We start from the raw sequence: 15,373 nt of genomic DNA, 5'->3' as shown, positions 1-15,373 counted from the left end.
CTATAAATTTTGTACGACTCGAGTTTTTCACATGATCTTTGATATTATCAAAATATTATAGATTTTCAATTTATTTTTTCCCAAAAACTATTTGATATGAATTAAGGGGCAATCGGAAGCATCTAGACTTTGTGTCATCTGTTTATAAAATCCATAAATTTGATTCTAATTTTTTTTTTCATCCATTTAGTTTAGCATCAATTAAATTGATAATTCCGAATAAGTAATTCTTGTTTTTGAAATGATTTATTGCATTGATTCACATATATCATGTCGGATAAAATTTTCCATGTTTTGTCTCGGTAAATTATGAGTTACGCACCGATAAGCATTACGGCGTTTTGTATAAACCTGGTGAGATTGTACCTGCGTTCAACTTTTTAACAAGACCTGCCATATAATATTATTTCCCAGGTTCGTTTCAGTAAATTGGAGTTACGCATTGAAAGTAATTACGGCTTTTTTGCGAGTTTAGATTTTACTTGTATTCCATTTTTTAACGAGACGTACTTTTCCCTTAAGCAAATTTGATAGCGGTGAAACTTTTAAACACATGCTATTGTTGGCTGTGAATAAACAAACTATAATAACGAATTAGTAATCTTCAATTATTCAATTCAATTCAGACCGTTACAAACAGTTCGTTCGGTTAACACTTTAAAAAGCCAAAATACGTTTCATTTTCCAAGGGGAAGACCTACAATTATGCAAAAAATGAAACATCTCCTCTGTAAAGACTGTAGGTCCCTTTCAAGATGTTTTATCTCGTTTTTTTTAAACTACTGGATTCTGAGACAAAAAGATTCTTCTGTGGCAGTGAAATCAAATTATACATCTGAGAAATTGCTTCCAGTATATCTAACTATATAACTATGTGCCTTCTAATATTTGAGTGGTTAAATAATCAAAACATGAATTGAAATTAAATAGTTTGCGGTTACTTCACAAAAGCTTTTGTACGCTTTTTTCATTGTCCTCTGTATCTACGATATGGCTCATCGACTTCTTCTTTTGTTCTTTTTTTTCTAAAAAATTGCTTTTCTTTTCTAAAATCTGCCAAAATTCTATGTTTTCGCCCAATCAATGCTTATTTTTATTTGTTGTTTACTGAATTTTCCTAGACAAAAAGAAAAGAGCGTATTTTTAAATCGTTTGTGTCATTTAGTTTTCCAGTTAGCACTACATAATGCTTCTTGGTTCATGGATCTCAATCAGTTAGTGTTGTTGATCAACTGTGACGCCACTGGTCTGGTGCCAGTGGATGACTTGGGAGTGGGTGTGCTCGATTCCCCATTGGGGCCATTTGTAGCAGCAACTGTGAGACCCCCACCGCCTCCGGAACCAACCGCACTCTTCTTTCGTCTGGAGAAGCCATTCTTCTTAAGATACGTGACCACTTCACCGTGTCCGAATCTCTCCGCCTCCGTCAATGGTGTATTGCCCCACCTGCAGTTGTTGCAACTCAACATAAACCATGTTAACCGGAACTGAAAAAGTTAATATTCAGCCAACCCATCGAATTGGGGCAGTAACCAATTGTCGTCTCATTTTTCACTTTCGTTGGCATATGATAGAAAGTTGGGACTCCGGTTGACTGAAAAATCCAACTAAGAGCCAAGTTAACCATCATAAACAGAGTGGGCCCAGGATTTTCTCGAAGGGGTAGGAGGGCGGACTTTTTAAAACAAATCGAATTTTGTAGATTTTTTTTAGATTGACAGCATTAATTTTGTGAGCTCTCTGGAAGCACTATACAGATCATATTTTGCCACAATTTTCTGCGCCGCAGCCGCAATATGAATCATAGCTAACGGACAGCTGGAAAGAGTCAATGAACGCCAGTAAACAGAAAAAATACTGACTTGTTTTGTAAAAAAAAAAGTCTCAGCTTTCGAATTTCGAAGAAAAATTGTATGGCTTTAACGTTCTTTGAATTTGTAAAATAATTTACGATTGGCAATTTTTTGCTAAAATTAATCTACTTTGAGAAAACAGGATCAATATGTAAACTTTTTGTTTTGCTGGGAAACCTAAAAAATTCCATTTTTGAAACTAGAATTCGATCATAGTTTTCGTGACTTATACACTTTTGCTGTTTGATACTAGATTTGTCTTCTTTAGAATTAAAGAAATGAAGATAATTTTAAAAGAAATCAAAAGTAAAACCGCGAAAAAGTTAATTTTAAGACTTTCCCTGAAAAAAAATGAAAAAAAAAAAAAGGTTACCACCTGTAAAAGAGTCTAAATTACGTTCATTGACTCTCAAGAAATAGGCCAAACATGAACTTTAGGGGCACTTCTTGGAAGGTTCTCACCAAAAAATTGGTCTATTCCGCGCGCACGCTTTCCCTCCAAGATTTCTGTTGTTGGCTAAAAGGCGGTCGTAGAAAAGTTTCAAGGTCGTCCCTTTATAACTTGATTGATCTTACTACATGCGGAGAGCTGTGGTAGTTCCTTACCTATCGATGGGGTGTCGCTCGACACTGCAGCGCTCCACTAGGAACCGGACAACCTCTAGGTGTCCCTCGGAGGCGGCGATGTGCAGGGCGGTGCGACTGTCGTAGTCCTTCTGGTTCAGATCCACCCCCTGGAGGGAGAACCGACGGAAGGCAGAGATGTCCCCCTGCAAGGCCGAGAACATGATGCTGATCAGGTTCATCTAAACATAAACCATCAACTTTTTACAGTGGTTTTATCAATGATTCACATAACTTTCCAGTTTCACGGTATTAAAACCATTTCTGAGCCTAAAATGATTCTAACAGCAATTTTTGTAATATGCTTTTTACTTGTAATAACTATCCCATCATTCAAAGGCAGAATTAGTCCTTGATTTTGCTTGCGCATAGAATGTTGATTCGACAGAGAAAACTCCATTTCATTTTTCCAGATATCTAACACCTTTACCTGATTTGATCCCTTTTCATCGTATCTGGACTTGGGTGCAAAATTGTGGAATCCATACTGCGACACTAGTTTCTGAACAAAACAATTATATGTAAAAAAGCACAGAAATCAGTTGAGAAAAACCACCACATAGCAACGTTTTCTTGGTTCATCAGTTCATATCAAAAACTAATATTTTCAATATTTTATATAAAAGAACGGAAAAGTGTGACTGCGCGAAAATAACATACAACAATGATTGTTTTCTTGCGACTTACAGTGCAGAACTCGACTCCCCGGACGCTGTTGCCGCACTTGTCTAGCGGGGGAGAGAAGCAGGCGATGCCACACACATTGGGAATGATGATGATGATGGCCCCACTAACTGCAGACTTGGCAGGCACTCCTACCTACAACATCACAAACAAATAAAATAAGACAACAAGGATAGCAGGCTGGTATGCAAGAAGCACAGAACGTTCCGACCACGCTCATGAAAGAAAAAATCATCTCAAACACAAGGAAAAAGTTATATAGTTTGAGGAAGAAGAAATTTTTTTAAATTGTTTCAACAATTTTTAAACGTTTTCAGTCTAAAATTTTTTTTGCTATTTTTTGTAAGTTTGAGTGAATAAATTGAAAACATGCAAGAAAAACTTGTCGCAATAGCTAAAATAACGTTTAAATTGTCGTAGGGTTAAACTTTCCGGCCAGCCTCCAATCTGATTTTATGATCAAATTGTCTAATTTAGACTGAAAACAAAAAATATTTAGACCAGTTGTTCTTGACACTGAGACAACTTTTGGATTTTTTTTGGAAGCCAAATTACGGCTGAAACAGTTTTATTATGATATCACAGTTAACCACGAGCTCTTCTTCCTGAGATTCCTAAATTTCGTCGGAAAGCACACCTTACGGACATAGTTCCTACCCTTCACTTCGTGAAATGGTGGAAACAAAAAAACACTGACTTGCGCTGAAATTTTCTTGACATAGCATGGGTGTTATTAATGTAATGAGTTTTGGCTCCAGATTTATGACCTTACACAAGTTCTTCGAAAGGCAATTTTTCAGCCATCAAAAAAAACTTGCGATTTTCGTTGATCTTATTTTTTGCTATTCTCGAACGCTTGAAAACCGTATTTGCAGAAATTTTCACACTGCCTGCCGCATTGCCAAACGTTTTCACAATTTTGAAAACTTTGAAATATCTGCCTGCGCTGCCCCGTTAAATTTTATATGTTGGCGCCAAGGCAAGGTGAGAAAAACTTTACGAACGATGGGCCCAAACGCGAGTAAAAGCATAGCAAAATACCGATCTCTAATCGGCAGTTTGGAATCAATAATCTACAGGGCAAACAGTCAATGAAAAAATGCAGCCAACAGATAATTGGAGAAAAAAAACAGCTAAATAAAACTAAAAAACAAGACTGAATTCAAATTTCTAGTTTCGTAAAGTTAAAATGATTTACATTGGTTTATCCAAAAAGAAAAAAACTAGCACACGAGCTATTCATTTCTTCATGCAGAACCGCTGTTGCGTCCTTGTTTAAAAATAACATGAACATTTTTTGTCTTTGTTTCTGGGCTAAGTGAAGTTTTAGTTTGAAGAATTTTTTTGATATACACGTTTTCTAAGCAATTGACCCAGTTAGCACAAATCGGGAAAATTAAAATCCATAACTTGCAGGCCAAATAAATTGTCCATGCATCTTCAACAATTGACGTATATTTGAACTAGTACAACTGAACTTGTAAACAAAACAAAAGTTGATCCGCGACAAATCAAACTTGGATGTGAAAATGTTTTACGATTTTGTAATAAAACTAAAGTAACCGTGAAAAATTTTTTCTGGCACTAAACGAGCATACAAAACTTTTAAAAAATGGCGAGATTGTTGAAAAGTTGTCAAAAAAATTACCTTTTTTTAGATCAGTTTTCGAGAAAAACGTTGAGCTATCAAGTTTTTTACGTCCAATTTTTTTTTTTTGCAAAACTAGTCCAATTTTGAAGTACTGGTTCTATATATAATTTTATTAATTTTTTTTTATAGACTTTTAATAAATTGAAAGAAAAAAAACACAAGAAAAAACAAAACCAAAAATTAACAATATTTGCACATAAGCTGGTTTTGCTGCAAAAGTAAAAGTTTAGGACAACAGTTTTTGGTCTCTGTCTTTCGTTTCTTCCTCTATTTCTTCTAATACCAAAAAAAACTCCTAAAAACTGGCGTAATCTGAGGGCATTGGATCATTCGCAATTTATTTTGAGCTGAAAATGTTTTCTATATTACAATGCAGGCGCGGATCTAGGATTTTCTCAAGGGGGGGGGGGCGGGGCGGATTTTCAAAAAGAAATCGAAAATTTTGACGACCTTTTTTTAGGTCGACCAAATTGATTTTTTGAGCTCTCCCAAAGCACTGTTTTGCCCCTATTTTGGCAAAATTTTCTGCGCCGCAGTCAAATTTTTGAAAAAACAGTCAAAAAAGGCGTTTTTAGGCACTTTTTGGAAAATTTTGACCAAAAAATTGCGTTTTTTCGGCGCGCGCTCCCCCCTCAAAATAAGTAAATATTGGCGCCCAAGGCCCCTCTAGAAAAATTTTAGGGTCGGTCGGCCAAAAGTGGATTTCTTAAAAAGTACCAAAGGGGGGACCCTTTGGGTCGGCAGGGTGTCGAATCCCTGAGGGGGGGCATATATAACTAACAAGAAAAGATGTTTTTGAAACTGAATTATTGGGTACCTGGAAAGCGAACTGTCCCGAGAAATCGTACATCCCACAGGAGAAGCAGATTGAGAGAGTGTCCCTGACAACGTCTGGCTCCAGGATTTTCTTCTCTGTTAGGGGATTTACTCCTCCATTGGCCAGAGTGGCAGCGATGATTGACAGCGTCTCACAAGTCACCTCCAGAGAACATATCTGCGATCATAAAAACATTTTAAAAGATTAGTCCAAGTCATCAAAAATAAAAAGAATAACTCTGAGGAAGAGACCCGGTATATATTTTGCTCAACTCTCTTCTCTCTCTCTCTCTCTCTCTCTCTCTCTCTCTTTGTTATTTCTTTGTTTACTTTGAAAGTTATTCTACTTCCATACTTCCACCTATTTGACTACTTTTTTTGTTGGGAAAATATTGAACACTTTCGCATCGAGCGATGTTTTGACGGTTATTTTAACAAACGATTCGACTGTAAAAAAAAGTTGATTTAAAAAGCGGACATATGTTTGACTCAACACGTCAAATGTCGACGACCTGCTCCGGTGATTGAAACGAAAAGTAGCAAAATCGTCATTTCAACGTTGCGGCATTTCTTACCTGAAAGTAGAGGTCCAGTATCTGTGTGAGGTCTGTGTTGGGGGGATAGCAGTCATGCTCCTTCATGAAGTAGCCAAGGGCGAAGTTCCTCCATGCAGTCGACTTCTCACTCAAGAACACCGAGTTGTTGAAGCCCACGTGACCCACGCCCGCCGCCAACTCCTTGAACTTGTCGAAGATCTACAATAGACACCTTGCAGTTGTATTAGCCAATATCAATATGCATATCTTGTTTTGTATATTTGCTCCTAACAAAACAAATTCCTCAAAATTATAGAATACTCTATGGATTACACAGCTTTTAAAATACTCCGTTTTGCACAACTGCTCAAAAATGGCATGTTCGAAGTCAGTCGAACAAAAAAAACACAAAATTTTAGTACATATTTTGCTATGTTAATTGATGATATGATTATAATTTTTATTCATTTCATCAAGGCAACACATTTCGACTGACTATTACTTACGTAATCAAATTTATCAGAGAGGGATTTTCCAGGTTGTATTAGAGATGTTGTGATGATGGCTCCAGAATTGATCATGGGGTTGTGAGGTCGGTCTAAGCATTCAACATAAGGGGTTGAAATTGTGTCTTTTGCAGTAGCCTAATTGGGATCTGCTCTGCTAAGCTTTTCCAACAGAACATATCGCGATGATTTTTGAGCAAAAAATTTGTGAAAGGAATTTGGAGACAACATTTTTGTTTTCTGTAACGAAAAACGTTATCGTGAGCTGGCAATTTCATTTTCAACTAGCGACATTTCATAACAGGTAGCAATTAGTTACAGGTAAGAGCTCGAAACAATAGGTTAAAAATACTTACTTTTGGAGTCGAGTGTGATTTCGTTGAAGGTGCGTCCACTGGGCTCGAAGCCCACATACTTGTGGACCAATTCGGAGCCATGATCGGTGGCCACGACGGCGTAAGTCAACGGCTTGCTCACCGACTGGATTGTGAATGGCACTGAACAGTCGCCGAAACTGGCCCTGGAAAAAATGTTATGCATGACAAAACTATTTGAGTTAGAAAAAAATCAATGGATCATTCGCAAAAATATTTTCAACTTTTCAAAAAGTTGATGCTTATGTAATCCAAAAATATCTACAAATGGGGGTTCCAAATAATACATTGAACGGATAGTTTTTCCCAATTTGATTTAACTTTTGAGGTAATCATTACAAGAAATTGGTGAAGTGATCGCTTCGGACCAGTCGCTTAAAAAGTGTTTGATTACCTCAACTCTTTCGCTACCCTCACTCTCATCTATGCTACCAAGTAATGAATCCCCCAACTTATATACAACTGATTTAGCGACTAAGTATTTGTGAATTTTGTACCTAGTAACGAATCTCTCCCTTTTGCGAAGGGGAATATTTAAAGAGACCCTGATTACCTCTGTCCATCAATTGAGCATATAGACACGCCCCAGTAGTTCGAATTCATCTTGGCCAATTGCGGAATGTAAGTTGCATTCTGGAAAAAAAACAATTAGCAAGTCAAAAATAAGCATTTTGGAAATCATAGCCAACTGTAGGGTTGGAATCGTTTTCACGGGTTATGCATTAAGAATTGCAAGTTATATACATTCGGGGGTATATCTGAAATTTCAAAAGTTTTTGCAGGTCGAAATTGATTTTCTATCCTTCCTTACGTACTAAAAGAAGCCTAATATACCAAAATAAGTATGTTTTGGTTTTTCAGGATCACCAATCTTCACAATCACCCTGTCTAAACTTCAGGATCAGTCAGCCAATAATGAAATAAAATCTTAACACAAACCTGAACATAGTACCAATGATGGCAAAGGTGATGAAATCCGGGCGGTGGGCTGAGGGGGGGGGGGAGGGGTTAGGGGTATCTTTTGAAGAGATCTGGGACTTATGGAAATGGATATTCCGCGAACAAAACTGCATACTACCGTCCGAGGTTTGAGCCGCACAAAGGCGCAACACAGCGGAATATCAATTGTTCAAATTTTTTTTAAACAAATACTTGAGAAAAAGTGCTCAAGAAATTCTGGTCAAGAAGTTTCTAGCTGAGTGATGCATTGACCGAAGTCACTCACAAAATTGTTTAACGCAAACTGGAAATTACAAGGTATCCCTTTTTAATTTTGAAAAGGGTTCCCTCAGTAGGAAAAAATACCGAAAATAAAAAAATCTAGAAAACAGCAATCTGAAAATATAGGATCATCACAACAAAAACATAGCCAACAGACAGTTGGAAAAGAGTCATGGACGCAAGAAAAACAAAAAAATGACTTGTTAATTGAAAAACTTCAGCTTTCGAATTTAAAAAAAATGCGTATGGCCTTATATCCCTTTGAATTTCCAGAACAATTCATCTACATTTTTGATAAAATTAGCCCATTGGATCACTAAGTAAATTTTTTTCCGCTGGGAAATATGAAAATTAATTTCCACTTTCCAAACTAGAAGTTGATCACGATTTTTGTGACCTTTGCACTTTTGCTGTTCGATCTTGCCTTCCTTTCAATAAAGTGAGCTTTAAAAAAAATCAAAATTCAAACCGCGAAAAAGCAAACTTTAGCCTGAAGAGTCACTAAGTACATAAGACTCTTACTCACATATCATAAAAATTATGTTTTTGTTCTGGTCAAACTTTGCCGCACAATTTTTTGTGAAAAGCATAAATAACAGTTTTAATCGTTTTGGGTCATGAAAAGTTGCAGCATGAAAAGTTGCAGCATATCTTTTTTGAGTGGCGCAATATCATAAAAACTTTTTTTTTTCGTCGCGGAAAACACTTCGGTCGCGCAAAGTCGTGGCATACCCCCTTTTAATTCGCGATGGCGGCAACACACCTGTTTTGAGTCGCGATGGCCGCAACATACCTGTTTTGATTCGCATCGGCAATTTTTTTCCTCAACTTTCCCTCCTCTTAATTTGAAACAGAGAGTAGCCTAAATAAAAAGTGACTCACAGCACCGTCGGAGTTTTTGCGACAATCTTCAAAGATAGCTCTGACGTCGACACAGAAATTTTCGAAGTCTTTGATAGTTAGCTCGGATCCAAAAGCACGGCTCAACATCACTATGTTCATAGACACACATCTAAATAAACTAGCCAATGAGCCATCTATATAAACTAACAACTATATGAACTAGCGTCTAAATAAAGTTGGAGTCTGAATTCAGTTTGTATTTCATAAGCTTCTTCAAATTATCGACTTAAAACACTGATGGACCCAGTGGGTTGCCGACATGATCAAAGGTCAAACTTTGCGATTATTCAAAAAAAATTCCAGAGGAATTTTTTCTAAAAAATTGGGTCTTTTGGATCAGCTATTTCGATTTTGCGCGCCATAGTTGGCAAAAATTTGGCTAACATTTTTAGCAAAAGAAAATTTTTGACAAAAAAATCTTGTTTTGTGGTTAGCGCTCCTTAAATTTATTATCGTCTCTTCACTCCGACATGCTAATGGATACAGACTAGCTGGCTCTCGGTTTTGTTAACTGTTTTCTAGTCGGTGAGTATTGTATCACAATATGACTTAGATTAGAAAAACTTCAGCTGTGCTCTGTCTTGATTTATGTTGATGTTATTTCTGCTCACTTTCTGAACTCGTCGGAGGGGATGTTGCTTGTGTGATGTGTGCGCTTGAACTCCAGGAATGCATTCACCGTGTCCTTCAGTCGGGGGTCATCTTCCCGAAGACCAGTGCGACGCAACTCCTAAAGATAGACAACAAAAGCATTTACTTTCCAGTTTTAATTGAAAACCTTTGAAAGAAAGTACACTAAATTGTTCCCTGCTGCGCGACAACAAAAACTTATCATTTTTTGGCTAGCCAGAAACTACCTAGCTAGCTGTGACCAAGTTCGTCAATTTCAATTTTTCATTTGGTCAGTCAATTCAGTTTTTTTCAAGTGGCTTTAAACATGTCCCAAGTAACCATTGAACTATTACACTACGCGGGAACATGCGGATAGGTCCATCAACCTTTAAGAATTTATGATGATTAACCTTTTTCGTCAAAACGTGTTTTTGGCAAAAAAAAAGAAATATTTTAGTCCAAGCTCCCTTGAGGAATAAGTACAATAGACCGTTGTAAATTTATCAATAAACTTGAAGAACTAGAAAAAAAACATAAGAATTTTCACCTTCTGAAATAAATTAGCTCACCTTAAAACATTCACGAAACTTTGAGAAAAACTTGATGATTTTTAATCATTGAATTGACATTATCGGCTTAACGTTGTTAATATTCCACTGAAGATATCCAAATCTAATTATAGTTTTTAGACTTAATTTGAAATGGGTTTATCATCGTTGCTAGTCTTGTTCTCAGAAGGCTCACTTGGAGCTCCATTCTGAAAATAACTATTAAAAATCAAGTTTTCAGGCCACCGATATATATTCCAGCCGCTGATTGTTTTTTTTCTCGAAAGATGCAGTATGAACAACTGCGAGTATGCCACCTAACATTTTCATACTCGCGCTAATAGCCATCCAATCAACCCCAACTTAACCCATAACAACGTGAGACTTAGTATAGAAAGGTGCACTTAATTTCCAGCTACTAAATGTGAGCTAAAACGATAAAGAAATCGATAGCAATTAGAACGGTACCTAACTCAAACTATCTAGTTAACTGCAACTTTTAAGAATTTATGATTTTCCGAGTACCAAGATCCATTTTTTTGAATTAAAACTGATGCTGGAGGAAAGTTCGGAAAAATATTTCAATTCAACACGAAGCTATGTTGGATCAACCGTAAGATATAAACCGTAAAAGCCTCTTTTACCAACTTTATAAAGCAATACGATCTTGCAGTTGATTCAGAAACTTAGGCGCAGTTGATGGATTAACTCCTGAAATTATGCAAGCTCAGCCGGATTTTAAAACTCGGCACAATTTTGGTCTCGTTACAAATATTCCTAATTGGGAGGTTTGCGTTCCTTTAAGAATAAATTTCAACAAAATACCCTAATCGATCAAGGAGGATTATCTTGCAAAGTTTTGCAAGTCTCTTGCAAGCTCTTGCAAGGTAAAACTGAATTCAAAAAGCCTTCTAGCAAAAATCTTAAGCGGAAAATTTTTTAAGCAAAATCCTACACATTTACAAACGGAGACAACCACTATGCTTTCGTGGGCGGAAGCAATCATAGTAACTGACACATGCACACAGCTTGCTAGGTGGTTGCCAAAAAGCAAGGACTATACGTTTTCATTAGGGTATTTTAATAAAAAATTGGTAACATCACAAAACGTTAAATAATAAAGCAAACATAAAAACCAGGATACTCGGTTGCTGTGCAAGTAGCAGAGAATGTTCCGACCATTTTCATTAAAAAAAAATAAAAAATAGTTTTTTTTTACTCTCTTCAAATTAGTATCGTTTTTAAAGTCTGTAGTTCGATCGCGTAGAAAATCAGTGAATAAGGCAGGAGCGGATATAGGATTTTCTAAGGGGGGGGGGGGTGACGATTTTTAAAAAAAAATCAAAAATTTTGTTGACCTTTTTTTAGGTTGACCGAATTGATTTCACGAGCTCAGCCAAATATCACTATAAAGACCGTATTTTGACCAAAAGTTTCAAATTTTTAGCGCCGCAGACAAATTTTTGAAAAAATAGGAATTTTTTCTGCGCACGCTCCTCCCTTATTATAAGTACATATTGGCGCCGAAGGCGCCTTTAGAAAAAGTTTAGGGTCAACCAGCTAAAAATGGATATCTCAAAATAGTACAAAGGGGGACGCTTCGGGTCGGCTGGGGGTCATAAATCCCAGAAAAGAAAGCATCCAACCCCTACCCCCAAAATCCGCCCCTAAAACTAGGCATGATCGACAACATTTGTCTTGAAAAAGAAGAATAAAAAATAAATAAAGACAAAAAAAAACTTTTTTTCCAACATTTCTACAATACAAAAATTTCATAGAAAATTTTTTTGCCAATTGAACGCTAAATGAAACATCCAAAATTAGTTTTCGTTATAATTAAAATAACTTATCATCCAACAAACCTAAAAAACTCTTTGTAACGAGCGTTACTTGTTCGCGTTACTTGTTCGCGTTACTCGCTCGAACTAAGACTAAAAATCACAATTTTTTAAATCTCCTTTTCTCGATACTGGGACAGTTTTTTTTTTAAATTTTCCCAGTAGCGAGAACTTGGAATAATAAAAAAAAATTTCAAGTTTTTTTAATGTCGTTCGGTCGTTCGGACATCAACGACATCAATTTAAATTATATTTAATTAACGACGTTTGCAAGATTTTTAAATGTCGTTTGGATTGCTGCTAAAAAGTTTTCATATGATATATATCACTCGATCCATTCTGATGTTTATTTGTGGTACCTAATTTAGCGTGAAAAAAATTGAAACACACCCGAATACAAAGTTACTCCTCATTTTCAATGGTCGGAACAAAAGTTATAAGCTCTTGGCATAATTTGAACGGACACAAGGTGCACATTAATTTGAGTTGTGCTAGAAAGTTGCTGACTTTGCTGAAAATGTTGCGAAATCTTTGTGAACGCAATATGTAAAACTACTCGAGCTATTATGGACACTATACGGCAATTTTACGGAGTTAGCACCTAAAAATTCTTTTTTCAACCGGTAAATAATGAAAACTCGGAGAGTTTTGGCAAAAGAAATTGAAAAATGAATATTTTAAGTAATTTATAAACACTGCCTGAAATTTATTGTTTTAAAGAATTAATAAACAATGCCTGAAACTTATAAGGCAACAAAAGCTGAAAAAAAATTGTGCATAGCCAAAATATTTTTGCAATATGTTCATCCTGTGCACTTTCACGTAGCCTAATAATTTTTTTGGTTGTACGAATAATTTTTTATGAAAGAACTTCGGAATGAACAAATTTTGCAAAATTCTTGCATGCTATAAACTGGAGAAAGAAAGTAACGCAACCAAACAGTTTGTAAGATTGTTTGAATTGCCCTCAAAAAAGACTTCAAACGTGAAATAAATTCAAAAAATGTGATAAAATAACAAGTTTGACCATAACTGACCTGTTTGATTAAATATATTTTGCAAAAAAAATAAAGCCATTAAAAACCTGGTTCACTTAACAAAAAGTGGAATTTTGGACCAGATTCTACCAGTGAGTACGTAAAACTTTCATTTGGATTTTGGTTGTTTATTAGTCTACGGTAAATTTTTGTGCAACGTATTACAAAAAAAATTTAAAAAAATGAAACTAAAGCTCCGCATCAAATTGTCAAAAAGGTAGTTTCCAGAAATAAAAAATAGAGTTTTGGGTTTAATTTCAGTTTTTTGTATTAGAAAACGTTCTTATTTTGAACAAACAATTGCCTCAACAAAGCCAAGTTAATAGCTGCTACCCTAAAAAGCCTGAAAGTGATTTTGCATAATAAACTTTCTTTTCAGTTAACTAGTTGCGTTACTTTTTTTCTCCAGTATATTAGAGAAGTTAAATGAAAAAGTCTTGCAAAATAACCCTCGTTTGCATGAGTAGGCAAATACAAACCCGCAATATGTAATCAATATCGGCTAAATTTGACTTTCCGTCTGAAAACAGTTCAAACAAAATATCTGCCGGGCCTTCCTCGAAGTTGCACACAATATTGGAAGTAGTTCGCCTGCAAAAGTCATTTAGAAGTCCAAATTAGCTGGAAGTTTTGAAGGTTTTGTTGGATCTTTTAAAATACCTTGCTTTTAATATATTTTCTAACGTTAAGTGATTAAGATTCAAAAGTGTCATAAAATTCAGATTGAATGTTTTGTAATACTTGTATATTTTCTACTCGCTCCATTATACTCACAAAAAACTACAGCCCCAAAAAAAAGAGACCTTGACTTTTGGGAGTCCAAAAAATTCTGGGGCGGATTACAATGGGAGGGAATTCAAGTTTTTAATGTTCAGCTAAAATGAGCCAATTTTATAGAAGGACCACTTCTTCAGTACGGAATCCAATTCATAGTCAGAATCTTCATCGTCATTTTCGTCATGGTCTTTTTTCACGTCTCCTTCGCTTTCCGAAATAGCCTGTCTCGGAAACTTTTCCAGCTCGTAAACATCTGCATCTGCTTGGTTGCTACTACTTTTGCTCGTACTGACGCTAGTTCTGCTGCTTTCGCTGTCGACTGAAGTGAGCGTCGCGAAGCGTAATTTTTGACCAGGTTCCAAAACTATCTCTTGCGATTCCTCCCAGGGCTTGGCGATGATTTCAATTCTTTCCATTAACTCTGCGTTTGTCATTGTTAATCGAACAAGTCTTTGAGATCACAGCCAAAAGGGCAATTCAAATAAGCTCAGTCATTCCAGGTAAACAGTTATTTTGTGTGCTTTTGGTTCAATTACAGCCTCTAACTTGCTTCCAAACGCTATTTGTTATTATAAAATCGGCATATACAACAACAAAGCTGGGGTCAAGGATATTTAAATGCAACGATGAAGAACGAGCCGTTCAAACGAAAGCGCTCGATTAATCGGTTCAACAACCGGGTTTTTTATTTTCCAAGCTATTCTTTGTTTTTTTTAATGCACTGTTGAAGTTGAATAAAGCTATTAGTTTATAGCTTCGATCGATTTAATGCAAACTTTATGTAAAAGTAATAAATAGTGGCCTTAAACAGATCGCTAGAATTTATATATGACGCAGGGGTGGATTGAGGGAGTTCAGCGGACGGTTCCCAGAAGGCTGGACGGTCCCAACCCTTGGTATATTTTACAGAATCCAGTTTAAGACAACCGAGCCTATAACATTACCGACCCTACCTCTGTTTGAGCTAAATTTGAAGAAAAAGCAAATGCACCAAAAAAACAAAGTTTTGGCAGACAATTTCCAAAGTGCCAAAAAACAAATGTTTGGTTGTTGTACAGTCATGGGACACAGAAGTTGTAACTTTAAAATTTCGAGCAGATGGACGAAACTTTTCTTCGCGATTTTTTTTTGTTTTCTCTGCAACTGTTTAAAAAACAGGCTTCAATTTTTGACAGAGGGTATGTTTTGACAGAAGGGCTCAGCCAAGCCAAAATTTGAGAAATCTTGTTTTTAAGGCGTAAATTAGCCAGTATATCATAACTATTTTCAGAGATTTTCTTGTTGTGGAAACAACCTTGCAAACAATTTAAAAAAAATTGAACTATGGGCTCTCAAATTAGTTCTTTGGGAAACTGATGAGCGTGTTTTATTTTTCAAACCGACAAAAAATCAC

The 15,373-nt window shown here is 36.1% G+C and overlaps 1 protein-coding gene across 6 annotated transcripts in view; it reads right to left on the bottom strand.

Annotated features, from left to right (window-relative positions):
• Positions 1 to 1,091: 1,091 nt before the first annotated feature.
• LOC134848578 (glutaminase liver isoform, mitochondrial-like) overlaps positions 1,092 to 15,373 on the bottom strand; it is a 52,987-nt gene continuing 38,705 nt past the window's right edge. For 5 of the 6 annotated variants that reach the window (XM_063866094.1, XM_063866115.1, XM_063866121.1 and 2 more), the window contains 11 exons: positions 9,780 to 9,898; positions 9,148 to 9,277; positions 7,598 to 7,677; positions 7,027 to 7,190; positions 6,671 to 6,762; positions 6,204 to 6,383; positions 5,630 to 5,806; positions 3,165 to 3,296; positions 2,908 to 2,979; positions 2,460 to 2,659; positions 1,092 to 1,446 (listed from right to left, as the gene is read on the bottom strand). In XM_063866094.1, the coding sequence (XP_063722164.1) occupies positions 1,212 to 1,446; positions 2,460 to 2,659; positions 2,908 to 2,979; positions 3,165 to 3,296; positions 5,630 to 5,806; positions 6,204 to 6,383; positions 6,671 to 6,762; positions 7,027 to 7,190; positions 7,598 to 7,677; positions 9,148 to 9,277; positions 9,780 to 9,898 (1,581 nt within the window). In that variant the 3' untranslated portion in view covers positions 1,092 to 1,211. Of the gene's footprint in view, positions 1,447 to 2,459; positions 2,660 to 2,907; positions 2,980 to 3,164; positions 3,297 to 5,629; positions 5,807 to 6,203; positions 6,384 to 6,670; positions 6,763 to 7,026; positions 7,191 to 7,597; positions 7,678 to 9,147; positions 9,278 to 9,779; positions 9,899 to 13,682; positions 13,795 to 14,109; positions 14,537 to 15,373 lie in introns of those variants that run through there. The other variant, XM_063866128.1, reaches the window with a different exon arrangement.

Source organism: Symsagittifera roscoffensis, chromosome 1, assembly GCF_963678635.1.
Source record: "Symsagittifera roscoffensis chromosome 1, txSymRosc1.1, whole genome shotgun sequence".
In the NCBI taxonomy this organism is placed as follows: Eukaryota; Metazoa; Xenacoelomorpha; order Acoela; family Convolutidae; genus Symsagittifera; species Symsagittifera roscoffensis.
The sequence above is the reverse complement of the archived record's forward strand: the minus strand, read 5'-3'. Positions and strand labels throughout refer to the sequence as shown.